Source organism: Oncorhynchus clarkii, chromosome 12, assembly GCF_045791955.1.
Source record: "Oncorhynchus clarkii lewisi isolate Uvic-CL-2024 chromosome 12, UVic_Ocla_1.0, whole genome shotgun sequence".
Lineage (NCBI taxonomy): Eukaryota > Metazoa > Chordata > Actinopteri > Salmoniformes > Salmonidae > Oncorhynchus > Oncorhynchus clarkii.
Window position 1 is genome coordinate 37,683,561 of NC_092158.1, and position 26,533 is coordinate 37,710,093.

Here is a 26,533-nt window from a genome sequence, read left to right on the forward strand (position 1 = left end):
TCCCTAATATTGAGTTGGCCTTTTGCTCTCCGAACAGCCTCAATTAATCGGGGCATGGACTCTACAAGTTGTCGAAAGTGTTCCACAGGGATGCTGGCCCATGTTGACGCCAATGCTTCCCAGATCCAGTTGGCTAGATGTCCTTTGAGTGGTGGACCATTCTTGATACACACGGGAAACTGTTGGATGTGAAAAACCCAGCAGCATTGCAGTTCGACACAAACCGATGCGCCTGGCACCTGCTACTCTCAAGGGTCCCCTTCATCTACACGGATTGAAGTGGATTTAACAATAACGGATCATAGCGGTCACCTGGATTCACCTGGTCATTATGTCATGGAAAGTGGTGTTCTTAATATTTTGTATACTCAGTCTATAAACTTATGTTTTTCAGATTTTTGCACATTTAATATACAGTGTTAAAACAAATGGTTGAAACAACCATATAAATCAAATTGTCATCGAGTACAGGAGTCAAGATGTGGCACGGTGCTGGCCGTACTCTAATACACAGAGAAATGAATACTTGAGACAGATTTCTTCCATGAACAAGATGAGCTCAACAGATACAGATTTAAATAAAAGACAACTACATGACGTTAACTCTAGCAGGTGTTCAAGAAATAAAACAAAGGGGGAAAAGAAAAGCCAGTTGATCGGCGACAACTGCAAATCAATTCCATATGCTGCAATTTTCTTTTCTATGAATTATGACCATCCATATTTTAAAGTTGAAGATACCTTTTCCCATTTGAACCATTCCAGAAGTTGGTATACTGTGAACCAACTAATAAAGTACCAGTCAGACAGTATTCAAAGTACTTAAGACGCAAAAACATTAAGTTGATTTTGTTCTACATGCATAATTGAAATGTAAACATTTGATCTTAAACTCTATAATTAAAATAATAACATCAAAAAGCTACAAACTATTTAAGTAAAAGCATTAAATACCTATTCAACTCAATGAGGAACTTGCCACACCAAAATGATGTGTAGCTCAACTACTACATTTTGCCATCTCACCCAATGGCCGGCATGTGGACCATTCACCTCAATGGTATGCTGACACTTTTAAACAAAGAAATAGACCAGGCTGCAATGACGATAAACGCTCAATATAAAACAGTTTGAGCCACAACCAGCTGTAATTGTTTAACCAAATATTTAATAAGGATATCAACAGGAAAACTTTTTTTTGTAGGTTTTAGAAAAGTTAAATTTTTTGTAAAATTCTACAGCCGAGAACCTTTACTCTCTTTATGGTAATCATACAGTAACACATTTGGTGTTGATAGTCAATAAAATCCCCCTGCTACTGTACATCTGGTCTGGGAACACCCCAGTTTACCGTAAACAAAATATGGCATTTCAGATATCTGTCTGACAGAATTACTGGTGTCAATTGACTCGGAATAAGGCAACAACGACTAAATCTCACGTTAACCAGGCCAGTGGTGTCAGAATATTGTTTTTGAAACTAGACAGACATTAAAATACATTACAATTGGCATCAGAAAGTTAAATAATAAATATTGTAAGTGACTTCCGCATAAAAGGAAGGAAAGGGAACCAGTACAGTAGGAGTGCAAATCCTGCCGTCGTTGGAAACAAACAGGAAGTAATAAATGCAAGACAGAAGGGCACTACTGGAAAACAATCAGATGTTTTCCTGGTTGTTGCCATTTGTGTGACTCTGTGAATGACTACAAATCAGAGCACAAGAGATTTAAGGCACATCTTTTTGTATCCTTGATCCTATGGTTCTAACGATGAACTTCTCCTTAAGATGCTTTTGGAAAACTTGGTCCAGGAAGGGAGTGGATTGTTATAAAAACCTCTGACCTACTGATTGTTTTGTAATATACTTCATTTAACAGTAAAAAGAAAAGAAAAAAAACGATAGTATTTCCTACGAACGTAGAATACAAGTTAAGCTTTAATATAACTACATAATTCAAGTTAGATGAAGCCCGAAAGTTGTATTATGCATAGTATCATACAATGTACAGAATTAGATCATTGAATAGTGTCAAGGCAAATGGCAGTGTTTTCAAAGGTGTGTGTGTCGTTACTGAGTTCACAGGATTTTAGTCTTTGATTGTATGTTTGAGAGTTACCTCCCATAAGGGAGAGTGGAGGAGTGATTGTCGGTGTTAGTCGTGAGGCTGTTGGGGTTGTGTGCAGTTGTTCAGGTACCTTGGCTGGGCCTGGGTTGGAGGCAGGACAGAACTGAGCAGCCCTTTGACAGAAGCCTCAACATCACATCTCCTCATCCTCCTGTTGGCCCCCAGAGCCACTTGTAGAGTGGGCTAAGGAGTCCTCAGTCCCCTCTCTGATATAGCATCCTCCATATTTATGGTTTTACTCTCTTCTTCTACCCTCTCCAGTTTACTCCCCTCCACTACTGCCTTTTCTCCCTCCTCCGATTGCTGTTGTATACCATCCTCCATTTGAACAGTTTCAACTGCCATCTTCTCTTCTTTCCCATTCTCCCACATCTTTATATTTCCTCCCTCTTTCTCCACCCTCTCCTGTTCTGTTCTTACAGAGCAGTCTTCCACAGGCTCCACCTCCACAAAGCTGCTCTCCCTCCAGTCCTCTTCCACCTTCACCTGGATTACTGGCTCAGAGTCAGACGTCCTGCCCTGGTTCTCCAGAGGGGTGTCTCCAGAACCTTCCCCAGACTTGGTGAGGCAGAGCTGGGGAGATGGAGAATTGGTGTCTGGGCTGGTGGTATGACAAGGCAGCTCCAGGAGGAAAGCCCTTGCCCTGCTGGGTGAGCTCAGGTCCTCAGCCTCCTCGCACGACTCCATTCTATGCCTTTTAGCTAAGGGGAGTGTGGTGTCACCATTTCCCTGATCCCCTGCATCCATCCAGGAGCCAGTATCAGAGGCAGATCTTCTGGTGGTGAAGCGCTTGCTGAGGTTGAGCGGTAGGGCCTGCTCTGGGGGAGGGGTGATGGGTAGACAGGGCTTGCCACTCAGGTCCTGGGCTAAGACCTCCGACAGCCGCTTGGTGAAGGAGTGAAGCTGGGCCAAGCCCAGCCGTGTATGCATCAGCTGGCGCACCTGCAGGCTGCAGTCCAGATCCAGGGGTAGGACCCGGAGAGGGGGCAGGGGAGGCCTGCTGCTACGACCCTCCCTGGTGCTAGTACTGCTGCTGCCCCCCCCCTGGGCTGCCTCATCAAGCCCACACCCCAAACACTGGTGGTGAGACTGCAGATGGGGCTGGTCCCCATTGGGAAGGGGGGTTTCTGAGCTCCCTGCCTTGGCCTGGAGGTGGAAGCTTGAGGGCTGGTGGGAGGCAGGGTCCTGGGTGTTTAGACCAGGGCTGTCTAAGCTATTGAGGCCCAGTCGGCTCCTAAAGAGATCCAGGGGACAGGGGCCTTTAGAGGGCCTGAACCCTCCTAGGGAGCCCGCTGCGTGGAGCCTGGGGAGATCAGACAGGAGATTTGCAGGAGACAGAGTGGGTGATGGTGCTAGAGTATCCCCGTTCGCCACCTTTACCTCCCTCTCCATTTTGGGCAGGAGGGGGAGGAAGGGGGCAGACATGGGGGACAGTTCTGGGGTTAGTGGCATGTTGGCCAGGTTTAGCCCCTGGAACACAGACATGGACTGGAGAGAGGGGTCCTGCAGGGGTTTGGACCCTAGGTCCAGGCTGGGTTTGGCTGGGGGAGACAGGACCACTGGACTGGCCTTGGAGGCTAGAAGTTTGGCCTGGTTCTTTTTGCCTGGAGGTCTGCCCCTGCCCCTCTTCACTACCACCACACCGTCTGGAGAAATAGTCTAGTGAGAGAGAGATGCCATACATGAGGATGGATTCAGTTACACTTTCTGAATGATTCTCATGTTAGTCTCCATAATGTAATAGAATACATTAATTTACATCAGATTCAGGTCAAGCCAAGACAACTAGCGATGACAGCATATTAAATATCAAATGACTGACATGAACTGAGCAAGTCAACAATGAACTGTATGTGGAGTGAGAGATGAGCAGACACTTACTGGAGGAGGGGTGGGGGTTGCAGTCTTCTTCACCAGAGGTCTCCTCCCCCTGCCCCGGATAGGCCCAGTGGATGCTGGGAGTTTGAGTTCTGCTCCTCTTCCATGTATGTGCTCCTCATAGGGAAGCATCAGCCTGAGGGAAACACACAAAACCAAAAGTTCCAAAATGAAAAACACCAATGCCAAAAAGCCTAAAATGCAGTGGATTTCAACCAGGTACTGTACATCCCATTAGCCTAGGGGTCTCTAATAGGTCAGCCCACCAATGAGTAACTAGCCAAACAACTCTGAAAGTAAAAGCAATTTTCACGTGTTCCACCGCAAACGGTCATAAACAAATCTCACAAGTGTGGGACTGGTGACGCCCTCCTGCAAGCTCCCAGCTGCTATCAACGCAACATTTACATTATCCCACCCCTGGTTAGCCACTATTGGCTTAAAAGCCAAAACTAAAACAATATCTGCCAATTAATTTCCAACAATATTGCCCCAATCTGTGTGGTGAGCGCGTTTGTCTATCACTCCGTGTGTAGCCAGTTGATGTGATAACCATCTTGTGGGTTGACAGAAATATTTTCCCTAAAACCTTCAATTAAATGGGAGGGAACGATGAACGGAGCAAGGTACAGAGAGATCCTTGATGAAGTCCTGAGCGCTCTGGAGCAGGTTCTCAGACTGGGGCGAAGGTTCACCCCCCAACAGGACAACGACCCTAAGCACACAGCCAAGACAATGCAGGAGTGGCTCCAGGACAAGTCTGTGAATGTCCTTGACTGGCCCAGCCAGAGCCCGGACTTGAACATCTCTGGAGAGACCTGAAAATAGCTGTGCAGCAACACTCCCCATCCAACCTGACTGAACTTGAGAGGATCTGCAGAGAAGAACGGGAGAAACTCCCCAAATACAGGTGTGCCAAGCTTGCAGTGTCATACCCAAGAAGTTGAGGCTGTAATTGCTGCCAAAGGTGCTTCAACAAAGTACTGAGTAAAGGAGTCTGAATACTTACGTAAATGTGATGAAAATGAGATTTTTAAATGATGCATTTTAGAATAAGGCTGTAACACAACAAAATGTGGAAAAAGTCAAGGGGTCTGATTAATAACCGAATGCACTGTATATTATGAGTAAGTATATCATTTGTATCTTATTTGCAAACTTTGGTATGAAATCAGCAGCAGTACAAAACCATCACTGGACAGGCAGATTAGACCCCACATTCTTCATTCACTAGATGTGCAATTAAAGGGCCAGATCAGAAATGAAAGGATAATTACACTAAAAACTCAATGTGTTTGTTTTCTTCCACACCTAAAAAAATAAATATATAAAAAGTGTCTGATGTGATTTAAGCATTGGCGTCCAATCTTGTTGTTTCTCTATGAACAATTGTAATTTCGACAAATCTAAACCAGGAAAATACAACTGAGAAAACGTGATTTGGGAAAACATAAAACAAAACTTGGGAAAGAAATGACAGATTTGAGTTGTTTATTAACCATTATTTTACCAGGTATATTGACAGGAAACTATGTACTACTTCCTCTTGTACACTAAGGACCCCGGGAAGAGTTGCAGGGGAGAAGAGAAGAACGTGCCCATTTGAAAGCTAGATTTTTTTTTTTTTAAATAGCTTGTGACGATTTTTTTTTTTTAAGTATCTTTCATGCTAGAAAAGGTTGGAGACCCCTGCATTTGCCTATAATTCTAGAAAAAATAGTATATATTGAATTTGTTTATTAAATTGTATCAGACCCCTGAATCAGCGTTTCTCACAGCTGAAGCCTGGGTTATATTGTGCACTGTGGTTATAAACATGGTTTCCTTTTGTCACAAGAAGAATAGGCATGCTTTAGGTGGGGCACAATGTAAACTGGTCTGGGCACAAGCAGTGTTCCTGCCTCACCTCTCATAGTGCCTCCGGGTGCATGTGGCTGCGCTGGTGCTGCCCGGGCATCCTCCTAGTTCATTATACACTTTCTTCCACAGACGCTGGGACGTCACCTACAGGAGAGAGATTGTAAATGGTTTAAAAGTAGTTTTTAGACCGTTAATTATTTCCATAAACATGAACTAATTTGCTTAGCTATTGCAATCGTACCACTATTGTACTAGATATGTGGATGATACAGAACGATGGCCTTCACTACTCACCCTCTCATGGCCGCCCAGCCGTTTGACTACAGAGTACATGACAAACAGGTCAACTGTAGACACGGAGACAGACAAGAGTGTTAAAGCATATCATAGGTCCTAGGAGCTGTGGCCTTGACGGTCTGGTTTACAACGCTCACAGATATACAGCTTGTTCAAAGACAGAACCGCATGGTGGGAACATTTTATTTAGTTACGTAGGGAAAACTCATCAAATCAAACTGAAAGTACAGCAAAGGACCCTTTGTATTCAAAACCTTTGGTAGGAGTATTAATGGTGGTTGATGAAGTCATCAGTGAGCGACTCACTCTTCTTGAAGCCGAGGTTGGGAACCTTGCTGATGGGTGAGCCGCAGCGCTCCATGTAGCAGTAGAGTTGATCCAGGAACAGCTGCTCATCAGAGTGGGGGAGACAGCCCTCCTCACAGTGCATCTCCACACTGCCCATCACATTCTCCTACAGGATACATAAGGTTATAACAATACTACATCTGGTAATGCTCTACAGCCCCATTTCAGTTGGTGTCTATTAGGAAATGTGGAATTCTCACGTCTAAGAATAGTAACTACTTGGCATAAAGAGTGTATTCTGATGCATTTCATGACAAAGAAACCTAAAAGGTAATTACTATGATATTAAGTAATTTCTACGTGAATATGAGGTGAATAATAAGACATCTGAAAGTTATGTAGCCATATCAACAGTTATTAGAACAAAACAAAGTGTACCTTCATTCTCTCTATCCAGGACTCTGATTGGTTGAGGGATGGTGGCTCCATAGCTTTCTGGCCTTCTGGCCTGCCTCTCCTCTTGCGGGGTCGCCCCTTCAAGCTAAGAGAGGTGCATCCTTGGAATGAGAGATATACATTTAATCCTAATTCAAAATAACAAGATAATAATTTGCCTTTCAAAAAACATTGAACTAAGTACAAAATAACAAGATGACCACAACATACAGTAAATGAGTTAATATAATAGTTTAAGGTTGCATTAATTCATTTGAATTTATTGTCCACACATTTTAGATTCCATTGTCTAATTAGGGTTAAAAAAAATATAATCACTTCAGCCATTGGCCACATTTACATTAATAGAGAGATCAAGTTCCCCCAGCCTGCTGCTCACCCAGCTGTGTCCAGACACTGGTGTTGCTGTCCAGGGTGGGGTGGTTGAAGGTATCCCGGCAATAGAGGACTTGTGTGTTGTGTTGGGCCACCCTGATCCCTCCCAGGGCCAGCAGATGGGGGTTCTGGAGTCCCAACCCTACCTCGTCCTGGATGCGCCTCTGCAGGGCGCGGAAGCGGCAGTACTGGGGGTAGCTGAGCACCTTGACCCCTAGACGCTCACTCTCAGCCTTCTCTTTGAATGGCGTTGGGGCTCCGTTGGTAATGATAGGGGTGGGTTTGTGATGACCGTTGGTCCTGCTGGACTTCTCGCTGCCTCCTTTCCAACCTTGAGGTTCCGGACAGGTCCACCTCACCAGATCCTCCACCCGCACCACTATCTTCTTAGAGACAGCCAACACCTCATCCTGAGGGACAAAACACACACACACACACACACACACACACACACACTTAGATCCCCATTAAAGCCATACTACTTTATTTGTGCATACCCTCCTCAAAGAAAAGGCCACCAATATTATTTTTATTTTTTTAAGAATCAAGGAAATACATCCCATGCAAAAACAAATTGCTGTGAAGAAATTCCCTTAGACTTCACTAAGTTAGTAACCCTACTAACCCTAACCCGTTTCTTTAGTGGACACAGAATGTGGTTGGTTTACAGTTCTTCACCACATAGGACAAGATTAAGTTCTCCCAGTCAGAGTACCAATGGCCTGTGGCACATGAGGAGCCATCAGAGCTCTCCTACGCCTCCCAGACCCGTTTGACACCAGTGACAATGATCCACAGCACTTCTGCCTCAGGCACTACACACCTATACCACTGATAGAAGCAAGCTGGCCTATCTCACACATTTTTCACATTCACCTCCAACTATAGGGGACTACATGAACAACAAACTGTAACAGGTAAAAAAAATGTACCATGACTCTCCTCTAAATAAGTTATTTTTCACTATGATTAACATAGCACTATAGTGAAATAGGAGACTTTGGAAAACCTGGGATTCATGATCCCAGCAAAAAAAAATGTTTTTTGGAATGGAATAAATAAAAATACAAGTATAACATCTCATAGAACTACTCTTTGCCATTCTTATGCACTTTTAAAACTTTAGGTATGAAGAACATACTTTAGTAAGAATGCATTTCATTACACATGAATTGTGCAAGTTAAAAACATTTCACAAATAAGAAGGGGAAAAGTGACACATCAATCTAATGATTCTTGTTAATAGTTAGTTATGTGGCAACCATTTGTAAATTGAGATTGTGAAACACTTGTGGTTAAACAAGTAGGCTAAAAGCCAGGCACACACAATCCATTATTGCATCAACCCAAGCCAAAATTTGACTATGGAAGAAATGCACAGTACAGTATGTCCTTTCATGAGATATGCTGTATATGACATGCTAGTCTAGCAATGACATATGGCCGGTAAGTTTGTGTGATTCTTGGTGAAACAAGGTATGACAACCACACTCAGTGTTTACATTAATGTAGATTTTAAAATGTACATAGTTTTAACATTTTTATAGTTTAGTTTTGAACACTTCTACATTATGTAAAACGATCAAGCTCGGTGGTGCCCTGCCCCCTACCCACCTCGCCATGATCTCTGGTTCTGCCTTTGGGAGTATCCTCAGGGAGGAAGTAGAGTCTGGAGCTGGCCAGCAGATGGCACTGGGCCTGGTCCTCCCACAGTAACATCACCTGAAATAAGAAATACATAGAAGATGCTTTTATCCAGAGCGACTTACAATAAATACGTAATCAGTACAGTGGCACAAGAAGGAATTAATCCCAAAACTCTGGGGTCCGTTCATGAGGGTGCAATGTTACAGAACGTTCATAATCAGGTAGAAATCCTTAGGGAAGAACAGATATTGAGTATCCATCTGCAACGTTCTACACAGTCACCACCCTGAATACACCCCTTGTATGGCAAGTATCATGTGCAATCTAACACAGCTATTAGAATTCATACCTCAGCAATGCCCACAGGTTCTTCAGGGCCACAGCGTACATAGTAGAACTCCCCCAGTTTCCAGACCTGAGCAGCGGACCCGGACCCACAGCTCACTGACTTATAGAAGGCAAATGAGCCGCGCAGGTAGGAGGGAGCACCTAACCACTGTGTGAGCGAGAGAGAGAGGCCAGAGTATTTCAACCATTCCCGTCTGTTCAATGACAGGGCATGTGATCTGAATCAACCTCGATCCATAATGTAAATGTAGTCTTGTTCCCCATTTGACTTTCATGAAGTCCATTTAAGCTAAATTGTAATATGGTATGAATACAACTCTGTTAAAGATTTGCTATTTAAATCAACTTCCTTTTAAACAGAAAATAATATACCATTTGAATAATAGGGTGATTCCTCACAAAACAAGACCATGATTTTTAGTATGTTCACAAAATGTAATCAATAGAAGGGTCATTTTTAAAGCATAATTGAGGAATAATTAATTGAAGTTTAAACATTTGGGAAATTTTGTCTTTAAGCCTCTAATGTTTCCTCTTTAGCTGTACCGCTTGCTCAATAATGAGTAGTATTTTGATTTAAAAAACTACATTAATTCAGGAATATAAACATCAATACTGAAACAATAAAAAGTATGATTTGGCTATTTGTTTTAAATTATATTTTCGAACAGGCGATGTAACCAATTACAGCCATCATACTTGTATCATTGTAGATCCTGCAAATCACCAGCAGAGGGCGACCATTTTGAATATAGTTTCACATTTACTGTTTGGTTGGATCCTAACTCTAAAAGTATCTGAAATCCCACTTTGGAACTTTGAAATGCCCGTAGTGTGTATTATGTTTAATACACTCTTAGAGGCCTTGGTAAGGCCAAAATGTCACAAATATTCCAACTTTAAATAATAATTTTTCAATAATGTTTGAAGATACGAATGTCAAATATATGTCAATAATCCTTCCTCCAAAAGGACCCTTATATGGATTACATTTCGTGACAAATCCCAGAAATCATAGTCTTCTTTTGTTATAGTTTTGTGAGTTATCACCCAGTACAACTAGGCCATCATTGTAAATAAGAATTTGTTCTTAACTGACTTGCCTAGTTAAATAAATGTTAAAAATAATAATTTAAAAAAGCTAATAGTACAACTAACTTTTGAGCCCATCACAAATGTCCGTAATCTAGACACAGGAAATTTAATTTAAATTGCAAAACTCAAACAAATACAGATGTCATCCCTTCTATGTGTACAATTTGAATGTCAAACAACTCGTATACAGAAAAACTCATTCACATGATACCAATTATCCATTTGGGCCATGAGCATAAACTTTCAGATTCCACCAAATGTTCCTGGCAAAGGCCTGCATTCCTCCCCATTTATCAGCATTAGTTCATACATGTTGTTCTGCTCAATATATGGCTCTCTATATGAGAGCAACCTCGCTGCTACTGGCCACAAAGGACAGCCATTTTCACTAAATTACAATGGCTTTCAATATCTGAATTAGGCCAAATACAGAGCCCGCTCTGCTTTCCACCCTAGTGTCACCATGCACCAATATCCATTCCAAAATATCTAATACCCATATCTAATCTATTTAGTAGGCAATCCGTATTCACAGATAGTATGATGTGACTGTATGCATATTTGAAAGGGTTATAAAAAATAAAAGGATACAATTGGATATCCAACATAAAACACTTGTTTTGTGATGAATCAAAACTATGAAGAAATGAGTTGTAAACAGGCTATTTTAATTCATATAGACCTTAAACTCTGATGGCCTAATCTAAAAATATATAATAAATCAATTAATACCCTTGTAGTTCTATTATAGGGTATATCCTAGCTGCCTAAATGAGAAAAATGCTCAAATTCGCACCCCTCGTACCCGCCCATTGTCGGCAACCCCGTCCCCTACCCCCCTTCCAATGCAGCAGGAACAGAGCTGTGCGTGCACACGTTGATCACTTGGCCAACTAGTGGTGAAAACGAGGCAAGGCTGATTTTACAGTAAATCCTTAAACCACATAAAACTGGATTTTCAATTTTTAGAAGGATTTTGAAGGGGAAAAAACGAACCTACTGAAAGGATACGTTAATGCTCATGATGGCATTTGATATAGCCTGCACTGCTGTTCCAGAAATATAGAAACGAATGGAAAATGTGTTCTTTCTGCAAAATAACAATGTGACCTTGGATATCCTATTATACAAAACATTGTCTACACAATATTACAACATTATACGAAGTGGAAAAGTAGGCCTATATCATTAGACATTAGATAATTGGAACATATAATATCCACCATAACTTTGAGAAACATATGATTACTGTATACGCTACAACTTAAATATCATTATGAGTGCAGTATAGCCTATATTATGTTCAATCTTTCTGATATTTAATATAAAACCAATATAGGCCTACTGTTACTGAAGTCCTACAATTCGACAGAAGTTTTTGGTGGGCCTGGTATTATACAATCAAGCTAATCCTCGCAATTTCAAGTACAAAGTACAGCGATTTCCTCACAATATTAACATTCCATTTTGAGCTATACCAAATAAACACGATACATAATGTCAGGGATTTTTTTATACCCATATGTTGCCCATTTGTTCGCTAAATAAACTGCTCCACCTTGTTCCTTAGATTATATTTTAATCTTTAATATCACGTCACTGCAAATGTCAAATATTAATTTTCGACTTACTCCAAACTTGATTTTAAGTTACAATACCATCGATTTGGTTGAAAAACAAGCATAAAAGTTTCTTAATATTGCGGAATCGTCAGATAAAATTGTCTTTAATGTGGAAATGTGGGGGTGGGGGTAGAGAGGGAGAACGTAAGTAGTCGACACGACACACAAAGAAATCAATCATTAACAAGAAGAAAATATAGACATATTGAAGTTGAATTAAATTGCAAACCCTGACCAATAAAATCCTATAATCATGTCAGCGGAATTTGGGGCTTTCAAAATATAATAGCGAGCTATTTTCTCCCTTGGAAAGTTGTGACTCATCCAGCAAAGTTGTAATTGCGAAAGTCTTTTTAGCTTGATAGGATAACAATCAATTCGACATTCTAAACAAAATTACAGATTTGAAAAAGGGCAAACTGATATCAAAATGAGACCGACACACAGTCGGTTTATTTTCGATATCAACAGGTAAAAGTGGCATGCGTGCGCATAGGAAAATCACGATTTATTTCAAAATAATATAAAGTGAGTGTCGGCTTTACCTGTATTGCATTCTGCTCCATTGCAGTAACACATTCCCTTATTCCCTCTCAGAGCCCCCTATCAAGTTACACAGCCGGGAACTCACCGGCACACAAACAAATGCTCAAGAAGAAAAGGTTTCTCTTTTTTTGTGAAAATAGGACAGGATCTAGGTGTGGCCAAAGCTGTTTGCGAGAGTAGGCTATAACATATTGTTCATATGAAAGTGGATATTTTTCATGTAAGGACATTTTTATCATCCTGAAGTCATTGTGGTTCGAGTTTAAAAATGTCCTTATTTTATTTTTCACGATGGTATTGCATCAATGAAGTTTAGTTACATTGTAATATCAAAGTTGTTGAGCTGATACATTGGTCGGCTATAACCACGGAGCATGCGTGGAGACAAATACTTGGTGATAATTTTAAGTAATCGTGGCTCGTATTGTACATGATAAATTCACCGTATAGTGTGGGAAATTTGAAGAGCAAAGTCGAACACGTGATAGTTGTTACATTCGGCAGTGCAACATTGTAACTACTAGCCTACTGGGGGTGGCAGGGAAACTGACATTGCAGCATTGTATCCGTATCATGCTAGCCATCTTTCATTTTCAACACTTTCTGAACACGTGGTCTGTCAATTGGAGTGTCTGAATATTCTATAGTTTTCTAATTTTGCTGAAAACTTTAATTGAATAACCTGATGTTCCTCTAGTTTCTCCGACAGGGGGAGTGAGCACGTGTACCTTTCCATTCTGTGGAACTTATATTTGGCTTGACCATGAAATTCATAAATGTGTACTCCAAGATAGTAATTGTATGAACAAGCTGCCATTTCAATATGGCTGCAGTGTTATAGTATCTGGTCTAAAAATATACTAAATACAGTGAGATAATCCCAATTCAAAGTTTTCATTCTAGTATAAAATGATATATACTAATACATTTTTTTAAACATTATTTTAATTTCACATACAGCAGGTTCAGAAATAAGATAATTTCCCCCTTGAAAGTTGACCATGTAATACAGGAAATATTGCATTGCAGTTGTCAATAAAACTGTATTTAAAAACGATACTGTAAAAAAGAGAGAAGTTGAACATTGTAAGAATAATATAATAATATATGCCATTTAGCAGATGCTTTTATCCAAAGCAACTTACAGTCATGCATTCATACAGTAGGTTGAATTAATTCATGATTTCATTATTTCAGTTTCCATACAGTAGGTTGCAAGAAAGTGAGTGAGGTGTTTAGCATGTAGAGGAGACTGGGGCACAAAGTAACACAGGGCATGTGCATTGAACATTTTAGTCATTTAGCAGAGGCTCTTATTCAGAGTGACTTACAGTTAGTGCATTCATCTAAAGATAGCTAAGTGGGACAACCACATATCACAGTCATAGTAAGTACATTTTTACTCAATAAAGTAGCTATCAGCAAAGTCAGAGCTAGTAAGGGGTAAAAAATTAATTGCGAGTGTTAGTTCACAAAAGGCTGAACTAACACTCTGGCATGAGGACACAAAGTAACAACTAAATAACTCAAATTAGAAACCACTATTATTCAATATGCTAATGTTTGGTTAGTATATCTACTTGCATAGGAAGTTTTGCTTAAATCCATTAATCATTTTTTGTTTTATTGACCAACATTTTTTTTTCAGGCAGAATTCGAAATATTCTCTTTATTGATTATTGACCTATGGAACATTCCCCATGTATCTCAACATAAGTACCAGTCAAAAGTTTGGACACCTACTTATTCAAGGGTTTTTCATTATTTTTGTACTATTTTCTACATTGTAGAATCATAGTGAAGACATCAAAAACATTAAATAACACATATGGAATCATGTGTAACCAAAAAAGTGTCAAAATATTTTATATTTTAGATTCTTCCAAGTAGCCACCCTCTGCCTTGATGACAGCAAAACACCAGTCTCAACGTCAACAGTGACAAGGCAACTCCGGGATGCTGGCCTTCTAGGCAGAGTTGCAAAGAAAAAGCTGTATCTCAGGCTGTCCAATAAAAATATAAGATTAAGATGGGCAAAAGAACACAGACACTGAACAGAGGAACTCTGCCTAGAAGGCCAGCATCCTGGAGTTGCCTGTTCACTATTGATGTTGATACTGGTGTTTTGCAGGTACTATTTAATGAAGCTGCCAGTTGAGGACTTGTGAGACATATATTTCTCAAACTAGACACTCTAATATACTTGTCCTCTTGCTCAGTTGTGCACTGGGGCCTCCCACTCCTCTTTCTATTCTGGTTAGAGCCAGTTAGCGCTGTTCTGTGAAGGGAGTAGTACACAGCGTTGTACCAGATCTTCAGTTTGTAGGCAATTCCTCGCATGGAATAGCCTTCATTTCTCAGAACAAGAATAGACTGACGAGTTTCATAAGAAAGTCCTTTGTTTCTGGCCATTTTGAGCCTGTTATTGAACCCACAAATGCTGATGCTCCAGATACTCAACTAATGTAAAGAAGGCCAGTTTGATTGCTTCTTTAATCAGAACAACATTTTTCAGCTGTGTTAACATAATTGCAAAAGGGTTTTCTAATGATCAATTAGCCTTTTAAAATTATAAACTTGGATTAGCTAACACAACGTGCCATTGGAACACAGGAGTGATGGTTGCTTATAATGGGCCTCTGTACGCCTATGTAGATATTCCATAACAAATCAGCCGTTTCCAGCTACAATAGTCATTTACAATATTAACAATGTCTACACTGTACTTCTGATCAATTTGATGTTATTTTAATGGACAAAAAATTTGCTTTTCGTTATAAAAAAAAAACATTTCTAAGTCACCCCAAACTTTCGAAAGGTAGTGTAAATATTTGACCCTTTGCTATTAGACTCGACATTGAGCTCAGGTGCATCCTGTTTCCATTGATCATCAACTTTATTGGATTCCACCTGTGGTAAATTCAATTGATTGGATATGATTTGGAAAGTCACACACCTGTCTATATAAGGTCCCACAGATGACAGTACATGTCAGAGCAAAAACCAAGCCATGAGGTCAAAGGAATTGTCCAAAGAGCTCTGAGACGGGATTGTGTTGAGGCACCAATCTGGGGAAGGGTACCAAACAATTTCTGCAACATTGAAGGTCCCTAAGAACACAGTGGCCTCCGTCATTCTTAAATGAATAAAACTTGGAACCATCGAGACTCTTGCTTGAGCTGGCCGCCCGGCCAAACTGAGCAATCAGGGGAGAATGACCTTGGTCAGAGACGTGACCGAAAACCCGATGGTCACTCTGACAGAGCTACAGAGTTCCTCTATGGAGAAGGGAGAACCTTCCAGAAGGACAACCATCTCTTTAGCACTCCACCAATCAGGCCTTTATGATTGAGTGGCCAGAAGGAAGCGACTCCACAGTAAAAGGCACATGACAGTCTGCTTGGAGATTGCCAAAAGGACTCTTAGACCATGAGAAACAAGATTCCCTGGTCTGATGAAACCAAGATTGAACTCTTCGGCCTGAAATCTAAGCATCACGTCTGGAGGAAACAAGGCACCGCTTATCACCTGGCCAATACCATCCTTACGGTGAAGCATGAGGGTGGCAGCATCATGCTGTGGCAGGGACTGGGAGACTAGTCAGGATTGAGAGAAACATAAATGGAGCAAAGTACAGAGTGATCCTTGATGAAAACCTGCTCCAGAGCGCTCAAGAACTCAGACTGGGGCGAAGGTTCACCTTCCAACAGGACAGCAACCCTAAGCACACAGCCAAGACAACGCACGTCTCTGAATGTCCTTGACTGGCCCAGCCAGAGCCGGGACTTGAGCCCGATCGAACATCTCTAAAGAGACCTGAAAATAGCTATGCAGCGACGCTCCCCATCCAACCTGACAGAGCTTGAGATGATCTACCGCGAATAATAGGAGAAACTCTCCAAATAGAGCTGTGCTAAGCTTGTAGCTTCATACCCAAGAAGACTCCTGGCTGTAATCGCTGCCAAGGTTGCTTCAACAAAGTACTGAGTTAAGGGTCTGAGTACTTATGTAAATGTAATATTTCTGTTTTTTTGTTTGAATAAATTTGCAAACATTTTTAAAACCTGTTTTGACTTTGTCCTTATGGGGTATTTCATCAATTTTAGAATGAGGCTGTAACACAACAAAATCTGGAAAAAGTTAAGGCGTTTGAATACTTTCCAAATGCACTATGTTTGCATAAAAATATTATAAATCTAACTCAAATAATATTTTCACAAATAAGCTAAAGACTAAAAGTAAACTATTTCCTACTTTGTTCCCTGGTCTCCCCTACCTTACAATCTTTGTCTAGGACAAAAGCATTTGAGGGGGACATTTTCATGGTACTGGATTTCAAGTTGTCTGGTCGAATACATGGCTTAATTTTCTTCATCCTCCTCTTCCTCCTCTCCATCGATGTCCTCTAGTATCCGGGACTGCATGGCCAGCCTCTGTGCCACTGCCGTTACCATGGCAGCTCCCTTCCCGCTGCCGTCGTCGGAGACGAGGAAAGTGATATCACACTTGGGGGCCAGGATGCGTACAGTCTCCTGGAGCTTCTCACTGAAGCTGGAGGGGAAAAGCGTTTGGGGTGGTGGGGCAGGGACCGTGTTGAGAGAGACAGGGGGGATAGTTAAATCAATGTATGGTTACCTGACACTGACATAGGTCCTGAGAGTTCAATCTCACCTGACACTAAATACAATCTCACTTGACACGAAATAGCTTATTCCATTAAATACTTCTATCATGTGAAATTCCTGCATTTAGACAGAGTGAGTGGAAAGGTAGGGTTAAGGTTGAGAGAGGAATATAATTCACTTTAGGAAGGGAGGATAGTGGTAAGACTGAGATATTGAGATTCAGCCACTTGTGAATACACTAAGGAAAATAAGGCAGGAAATCCACAGTTATGGCAGCACAAGAGGATATCCATTCAATCAAGTGACAAATAAAAGCAGGATTTAGTTGTATCTTTTCACTGAAATAACCCTGTGAAAAACATCATATAATTTTTATTTGAGGTGAACATACTTGGGGTGTTTCTTGTATACTGTGCCGTCCACCCCCACTGTGGTGCTTAGATGGTCCAGTCCACGGTTGACACGGATACGGTTGGCAATGGTTGCCAAGGCAGTGGCACACAACTGGGCCGAGCGTGTGGAGAGAGAGTCACACACCAGACGCACAATCTGACAGTCCACAGGCCCGGCAGGCAGGTCTAGCTTTGACAGAATCTCCTGGGCCTTCTGCAGTCCTGTGTTCTCCCTGAGACAAGCAACACTCGTCAGTTGAGTCATCCATCAATATACTTTGGTATGAATGCAAGCTGATATAAGTGACATGCATGGATTTCAAATAGATAGGTTGTTAAGGATTAAACTGACTGAGAAGGCCTATTGATGGTAAATGGTATACTATAGTTGTAAAGACACCTCATTTTTCTCATTGCTACACAATGGAAGCTTCTGTATTATGTAGCACATTCATATTTAAAAATAACTGCTATATTTAGGATCTGTGTAAGTAGATATATGACACATAAGAGCATGGCGTGTCTGTCACTCACTCCTCTATCTCGGAGATGAATCTGGTCTCAAAGCTGTCCTCTGTGAGCAAGGCCACTGATAGATCTCCTCCAAACAGTAGCTTGTCCCGAGCCAGCTTCACCAACACCAGCCTGGCTATCTCTCCCAGGTACATCCCACTGATCATCTTCTCAAAGCTGGATACAGAGACAGACACACAAGCGTACAACAGAGAGTCGATAAATGGGCCAGGATGTAGTCAAGAGAGCCAAGCATAGAAGTTACAGTCATAGCTGTATTTTATGTACTTTAGCTATGTACTTTCAACTGCTCATGAATTAAAAACACATACACATGCACGCCTGGGTTGAGTGAGTCTCGATCCACCACCAGGTCAAACTCAGTCTGGATGTCCTTTAGGGATCCGTCGTCTCCAAATCCCCCCCACTCTGTGTTGATGCACATGCGGCCGTCTTCCCCCTCTACTCTCTTCACATTTTTGATCTCCTCCATGTAACATGCATTCGTCCCCGTCCCTGGGGAGGCAAAGACAATGTTAGACAGAAACACATGCAAACACATAGGCACATGCACGCACACAAAACCATGTTGCCATCATCTCCAGCAGAGGGAGCCATTGCAGTGTAAAAGTGCTAGAAACTACATGATGTGTTTCAAGATATATATATATTTTTTTATTTAACCTTTATTTAACTAGGCAGGTCAGTTAAGAACAAATTCTTATTTACAATGACGGCCTACCCCGGGGAAACCAAATCAAATCAAATCAAATCAAATCAAATGAAACCCTAATCCGGATGACGCTGGGCCAATTGTGCACCGCCCTATGGGTCTCCTAATCACGGCCGGTTATGATTCAGCCTGGAATCGAAACAGGGTCTGTAATGACGCCTCTAGCACTGATATGCAGTGCCTTAGACTGCTGTGCCACTTGGGAGCCCAAATATGACTCTCCATGGTTATCCTTGACACCCCTAACCTACATGCATGTGTTATTTTAATAACATGATACTATTACTGTTCTATATGGTTACTACAGTCACCCTCTCCTTCACTTGCTAGGCTAAATGGGACACATCTCATAGTATGCTTTTATTTGTGTTATTTTCTCTAATTCAATGGTTGCAGTAGTGTGGCTGCAGTAAAGTTAGGCGCTACCTACCAATGATCATGCCAATTTCACAGCTCTGGTCCCTGTATCCACAGCTCATCATGGTCCCCACCGTGTCATTCACCATGGCAACAGAACCAATGTCATAATCCTAAGGGAGTAAGAGAGAGAGCGAGAGAGAGAGAGAGGGAGAGAGAGAGAGAGAGAGAGAGAGAGAGAGAGGGGAAGAGAAGTTTGAGGGTACCACTTCAAGCAAAAGTTACAAGTACCTATCTGTAAAATACACAATTGTGTGCCAATATTAACTATATAATACCGTAGTAATAACATTAAACGTTTTTAATTTAGTAAAACATTTTTAGGGGAGAAGTGGCGATAGTTGTATCTTGCAATAATGATGATAGTTGTATGGTTCAAAGGGGCCAATAGACTCACCCCTCTCCTGTGGATGGCTTCTCTCAGTAACCTCACAACGTCCTCTCCTACCACTCCGGAACAGTTAAAGCCTTTGGTCCAGTGGATCAGGAGGCTCTGGAAGTTCAGGTCCCATTAGCTACAGTATTCTCGCACAGTGTGTTACACGATTAAAATGGGAATTGACCACCACAACATAACTATCCTTGAATGACATTGAAGGATAATTGTTGTATGTGTGTCTCTGGGGCAGTGTGACTGACCTTGTCGATATCTTTCTGCTCGCAGGGGAAGGAGAAGGTGAAGCCTAAAGGCAGAGTCTGATCCTTCAGCTCCAGAGACTCCAGGAACTCAGCCAGGCATGCAGCGATGTGGTCAAACAACTGGAGATAGAAAGAGAGAAATCCCAAATTAGTCAAAATCTCACAGTGGCATTAGTGTTATTTAATAGCGTAATATTGATGGCAAATATCTTGGGTGCTTGGTAAAGGATACTGATTCATCCTGTCAAAAAGTGATGTTCGCTTTTAATTAATGAAGCAAGGTTGGCGTCTTGTCAGACGTAAGGTTTTCTCTAGAAACTGAGCATAGCTTTCATCCGTCAAATCTGAGGAGACCTGGCAAAGTCACAACCCTTATGAGTCACCCATATGTATTCCCTTGAATATGATTTATTTTATTATAGTGTCATGTATCTTCAGGATACCCAGCCCAGATTGGTTTATAAGACACTGTATTTGCTGTAGCCAAATAAATGATAATGTTTATATATATATATATATACAGTTTGTACACACGTAAATACATACCAGTCAAAAGTTTGGACACACCTACTCATTTAAGGTTTTTCTTAATTTTTTTTCGCTATTTTCTACATTGTAGAATAATAGTGAAGACATCAAAACTATTAAATAACACATATGGAAACCTTGATGACAGCTTTGCACACTTTTGGAATTCTCTCAACCAGCTTCATGAGGTAGTCACCTGGAATGCATTTCAATTATCAGGTGTGCCTTATTAAAAGTTAATTTGTGGAATTTCTTTCCTTCTTTTTAAATTTTTAATTTCTTTAAATAAAAACTTTACCCCCTTCTTCGTGGTATCCAATTGTTAGCTACTATCTTGTCTCATCGCTACAACTCCCGTTCGGGCTCGGGAGAGACGAAGGTTGAAAGTCATGCGTCCTCCGATACACAACCCAACCAAGCCGCACTGCTTCTTAACACAGCGCACATCCAACCCGGAAGCCAGCCGCACCAATGTGTCGGAGGAAACACCTTGCACCTGGCAACCTTGGTTAGCGTGCACTGCACCCGGCCCGCCACAGGAGTTGCTGGTGCGCGATGAGAGAAGGATATCCCTACTGGCCAAACCATCCCTAACCAGGACGACGCTATGCCAATTGTGCATTGCCCCACGGACCTCCCGGTCGTGGCCGGTTACGACAGAGCCTGGAGTCTCTGGTGGCACAGCTGTCGCTGCAGTACAGCACCCTTAACCACTGCACCACCCGGGAGGCCCATTTCTTTCCTTCTTAATGCATTTCAGTCAATCAGTTGTGTTGTGACAAGGTAGGGGCGGTATACAGAAGATAGCCCTATTTGTTTAAAGACCAGGTCCATATTATGGTAAGATCAGCTCAAATAAGCAAAGAGAAACGACAGTCCATCATACTTTATGACATGAAGGTCAGTCAATGCAGAACATTTCAAGAACTTTGAAAGTGCCTTCAAGTGTAGTCGCAAAAACCATCAAGCACTATGATGAAACTGGCTCTCATGAGGACCGCCACAGGAAAGGAAGACCCAGAGTTACCTCTGCTGCAGAGGATAAGTTCATTAGAGTTACCGGCCACAGAAATTGCAGCCCAAATAAATGCAGACACATCTCAACATCAACTGTTCAGAGGAGGCTGCGTGAATCAGGATTTCATGGTCAAATTGCTGCAAAGAATCCACTACTAAAGGACACCAATAATAAGAAGAGACTTGCTTCGGCCAAGAAACACAAGCAATGGACATTAGACTGATGGAAATCTGTCCTTTGGTCTGATGAGTACAAATGTGAGATTTTTGGTTGCAACCGCCATGTCTTTGTGAGACGCAGAGTAGCTAAAGGATGATCTCTGAATATGTGGTTCCCACCGTGAAGCATGGAGGAGGTGTGATGGTGCCTTGCTGGTGACACTGTCTGTGATTTATTTAGAATTCAAGGCACACTTAACCAGCATGGCTACCACCGCATTCTGCAGCGATATGCCATCCCATCTGGTTTGCGCTTAGTGGGACAATCATTTGTTTTTCAACAGTGCAATGACCCAACACACCTCCAGGCTGTGTATGGGCTATTTGACCAAGAAGGAGAGTGATGGGGTGCTACATCAGCTGACCTGGCCTCCACAATCACCCGACCTCAACCCAATTGAGATGGTTTGGGATGAGTTGGACTGCAGAATGAAGGACAAGCAGCCAACAAGTGCTCAGTATATGTGGGAACTCCTTCAAGACTGTTGGAAAAGCAATTCAGGTGATGTTGATAGAATTCCAAGAGTGTGCAAAGCTGTCATCAAGGCAAAGGGTGGCTACTTTGAAGAATCTCAAATATAATATATATTTGAATTTGTTTAACACTTTTTTGTTTACTACATGATTCCTTATGTGTTATTTCATAGTTTAGATGTCTCCACTATTATTCTACAATGTAGAAAATAGTCAAAATAAAGAAAAACCCTAGAATGAGTAGGTGTGTCCAAACTCTTGACTGGTACTGTACATACGTACATTTGCATTCCTAGTGATATACAGTGCCTTGCGAAAGTATTCGGCCCCCTTGAACTTTGCGACCTTTTGCCACATTTCAGGCTTCAAACATAAAGATATAAAACTGTATTTTTTTGTGAAGAATCAACAACAAGTGGGACACAATCATGAAGTGGAACAACATTTATTGGATATTTCAAACTTTTTTAACAAATCAAAAACTGAAAAATTGGGCGTGCAAAATTATTCAGCCCCCTTAAGTTAATACTTTGTAGCGCCACCTTTTGCTGCGATTACAGCTGTAAGTCGCTTGGGGTATGTCTCTATCAGTTTTGCACATCGAGAGACTGACATTTTTTCCCATTTCTCCTTGCAAAACAGCTCGAGCTCAGTGAGGTTGGATGGAGAGCATTTGTGAACAGCAGTTTTCAGTTCTTTCCACAGATTGTCGATTGGGTTCAGGTCTGGACTTTGACTTGGCCATTCTAACACCTGGATATGTTTATTTTTGAACCATTCCATTGTAGATTTTGCTTTATGTTTTGGATCATTGTCTTGTTGGAAGACAAATCTCCGTCCCAGTCTCAGGTCTTTTGCAGACTCCATCAGGTTTTCTTCCAGAATGGTCCTGTATTTGGCTCCATCCATCTTCCCATCAATTTTAACCATCTTCCCTGTCCCTGCTGAAGAAAAGCAGGCCCAAACCATGATGCTGCCACCACCATGTTTGACAGTGGGGATGGTGTGTTCAGCTGTGTTGCTTTTACGCCAAACATAACGTTTTGCATTGTTGCCAAAAAGTTCAATTTTGGTTTCATCTGACCAGAGCACCTTCTTCCACATGTTTGGTGTGTCTCCCAGGTGGCTTGTGGCAAACTTTAAACAACACTTTTTATGGATATCTTTAAGAAATGGCTTTCTTCTTGCCACTCTTCCATAAAGGCCAGATTTGTGCAATATACGACTGATTGTTGGTCTATGGACAGAGTCTCCCACCTCAGCTGTAGATCTCTGCAGTTCATCCAGAGTGATCATGGGCCTCTTGGCTGCATCTCTGATCAGTCTTCTCCTTGTATGAGCTGAAAGTTTAGAGGGACGGCCAGGTCTTGGTAGATTTGCAGTGGTCTGATACTCCTTCCATTTCAATATTATCGCTTGCACAGTGCTCCTTGGGATGTTTAAAGCTTGGGAAATCTTTTTGTATCCAAATCCGGCTTTAAACTTCTTCACAACAGTATCTCGGACCTGCCTGGTGTGTTCCTTGTTCTTCATGATGCTCTCTGCGCTTTTAACAGACCTCTGAGACTATCACAGTGCAGGTGCATTTATACGGAGACTTGATTACACACAGGTGGATTGTATTTATCATCATTAGTCATTTAGGTCAACATTGGATCATTCAGAGATCCTCACTGAACTTCTGGAGAGAGTTTGCTGCACTGAAAGTAAAGGGGCTGAATAATTTTGCACGCCCAATTTTTCAGTTTTTGATTTGTTAAAAAAGTTTGAAATATCCAATAAATGTCGTTCCACTTCATGATTGTGTCCCACTTGTTGTTGATTCTTCACAAAAAAATACAGTTTTATATCTTTATGTTTGAAGCCTGAAATGTGGCAAAAGGTCGCAAAGTTCAAGGGGGCCGAATACTTTCGCAAGGCACTGTAAAAAAAACAATTGAAACACAAAACAAAAAATCTCTCAATTATACAACTTCTCTTAACACATCTTCCAAGATTTGGAAATAAAACTTGCAACCAGGAACCCTTATTAGCTGAATAGCGTTCCAGTTCATCACTAATCCAGAATAATTCTGGTTTCTGTTATTGCATTTTATCAAACAAGGTTACTCTTTAAATCATCATAAAGTACAGTAAAATATAATGTGGTTTATTCTCACATGAGTATGTTCATGTTAAATTCTCAGTTTAAGTGGGATTTTGTGGCTGACAGACAGCCGGTTTCCCAGCTAATGTTCAATATTTGTAGCTGAAGTTAGATTTAATGAACCATTGAAAGTCTATGTTTACAAAGTAAGAAATTGTAACATCAGAGGGATTTACATGCACTGTTCCCACCTGGGGTTAGAGAATGACCGCCCCATGGGAGGGGTGGGATGAGATCAGCTGTACAAACATGTAAATCCCAAACACACACACCTGTTCTCCCGTCCCCAGCATGATCTCCTGGGGGATGGCACAGATCTTACTGTCCATCTTCAGGAGCTTCTGCATCTCCTCCACCACACGGACATGCAGCACCCGGAAGTTAGTCCCGCCCAGGTCTAGAGCCAGGAAGTCCCCCTTCTCTGTGTGGACCAATCAATTCAAGGAAAATGTTACTGTTGGCCAATTTGCTCAGCCCAAAATCAATGATCAATAATCCATCATATCTACAGTGCAAGAGGACATGAAGAAGTGTGTTGGGGTCTATAGATTAATTTCAGACTGGGCACCTCAGTCTGGGTGAGAGGCTGTCTGGTGAATGGTATACCTACAGTTTAATGAATTAGGTTACTAAAGTACAGGTCTCAACAAAGGGCCATACTCTCACCGGTGCATACTATGGAGAGTCTTTAAGGAATACAGATTACAGTACTGTACCTCTCCCATCAGGTGTTGCCCTCACAAAGGTGGGCAGCATCTTGACGGGTGCCCGGCAGTGTGTGTGTTTGCCCAGCCCTCTGATCAGGTCCTTCCTCAGGCGAGATGACACGTCCTGCAGCTTCTCCAAAGAGAGACGGAAAGGCTGCAGACACTCTTCTATCTATGACAGGGATTGATATCAGGAGTCAATTCCATTTCAATTCAGAAAGTTTCAACTAAAATTGCTTTTCAATAGGAATTCGAATTTCATTTTACTTTCTGAATTGACTAAATTGAAATGGAATTTACCCCAACCCAAATTGATATTTCAATTTCAGGGGAAGGATAGCATTGTCAATGTCATCTATGGGAAAGATACTCCCCATAACCAGCGACATTATGACGTGTAAATCAAGATGACCAATATAGCAAGCACGAAGAAAGGCAGGTTTCCCCACAAGGTGGCAATGTCCATCAGCTGTCCACAACATAGCAATTCTCTGTCTGTAATATTACATCTCCAGTTGAAGAAATATATCATGCTAATGTTACTGGATGATTCGCAAGATGATTTAATCCTCCTTTTATGTTCCCTTCATGAAATGTTCTACTGTAATCTTAAATAAATGTTGTAAAGCCGATTATGATGACACAGATATATTGTCTGGAGAAACCAGGGTACGGCAGGTAGCCTAGCGGTTAGAGCATTGGGAGCTGACAAGGTGAACAAAAAAATCGGTCGATGTGCCCGTGAGCAAGACACTTAAACCCAATTTTTTCCAGGAATGCCGTGCTACTATGGCTGACCATGTAAAACAACACATTTCACTGCACCTATCCAGTGTATGTGACAATAAAACATAATTACTGGGGAAAAGTGCACTATATTTACAATACATGTACATCTTAATTCATCCAGGTGGGCCATTTTATTTACCCATGTTAATTCAGGGCCCCCTAGCAAAAGAGATTTCATCTCAATGAGACTAACCTGGTAAAATAAAAATGATAATTGTAATGTCATTGACAACTTTCAGCACTGACTAATGTCTGACTTTATCAGTCAACGGGGGTATAACCTGAACCAGAAAACAGGCAAAATAGGAAACGTTCCATTCCACAGGAAGAAAGCTGGTATTGTTTGGTCGAACGTAGTCTGTCATCAACACATTACAGACCTCTGAAGATATTACACACAATTGCACCTCTACATGCTTCTCTTTTCCTCTTCCTTAAATGTTTGGGGCCTTCCTCTCTTTCTCTCCCCCCGCCCCTCTCTCTCACTCAGGCTCAGTTTAAGGCTGTTGTGAAATATGCCCTGGCAGGGGACAGCAAGGCAGAGGTAGAGATCATGCAGGTAGATCAGTGTTTCCCGTCTCTGCATGATAACAGCAGCCTCAGTACCTCCATGACTATGACAATGTGGTTCATTTTGATTATTTGATGTGTTTAGACTTGATAGCACTATATTTGCAACCGCTTTAAGAAATATGATTGCATTTTTCACAAACACCTACTGTACAGTGGAATCATAACATCAAGAAAGATGCCATTGACTGGATAAAACACATAAACAAAGCCAGGAGAGAGA

The 26,533-nt window shown here is 41.5% G+C and overlaps 2 protein-coding genes across 2 annotated transcripts; both read right to left on the minus strand.

The window, feature by feature from the left end:
* Window positions 1–386: 386 nt before the first annotated feature.
* LOC139423139 (AT-rich interactive domain-containing protein 5B-like) lies at window positions 387–12,653 on the minus strand. The gene is made up of 10 exons (XM_071174828.1): window positions 12,541–12,653; window positions 9,280–9,426; window positions 8,898–9,005; window positions 7,288–7,693; window positions 6,891–7,009; window positions 6,471–6,618; window positions 6,162–6,214; window positions 5,914–6,011; window positions 4,011–4,143; window positions 387–3,788 (listed from the first exon to the last, which is right to left on the minus strand). The coding sequence occupies exons 1-10, from the start codon at window positions 12,559–12,561 to the stop codon at window positions 2,313–2,315; spliced, it is 2,709 nt and encodes a 902-aa protein (XP_071030929.1). The 5' UTR covers window positions 12,562–12,653; the 3' UTR covers window positions 387–2,312.
* A 3,914-nt stretch (window positions 12,654–16,567) lies between these two features.
* On the minus strand, window positions 16,568–25,117 carry LOC139422018 (hexokinase-2-like). Its single transcript, XM_071173160.1, has 9 exons — window positions 24,961–25,117; window positions 24,517–24,665; window positions 19,861–19,980; window positions 19,619–19,714; window positions 19,235–19,334; window positions 18,404–18,587; window positions 18,093–18,248; window positions 17,558–17,791; window positions 16,568–17,092 (listed from the first exon to the last, which is right to left on the minus strand). The coding sequence occupies exons 1-9, from the start codon at window positions 24,998–25,000 to the stop codon at window positions 16,903–16,905; spliced, it is 1,269 nt and encodes a 422-aa protein (XP_071029261.1). The 5' UTR covers window positions 25,001–25,117; the 3' UTR covers window positions 16,568–16,902.
* Window positions 25,118–26,533: the final 1,416 nt, after the last annotated feature.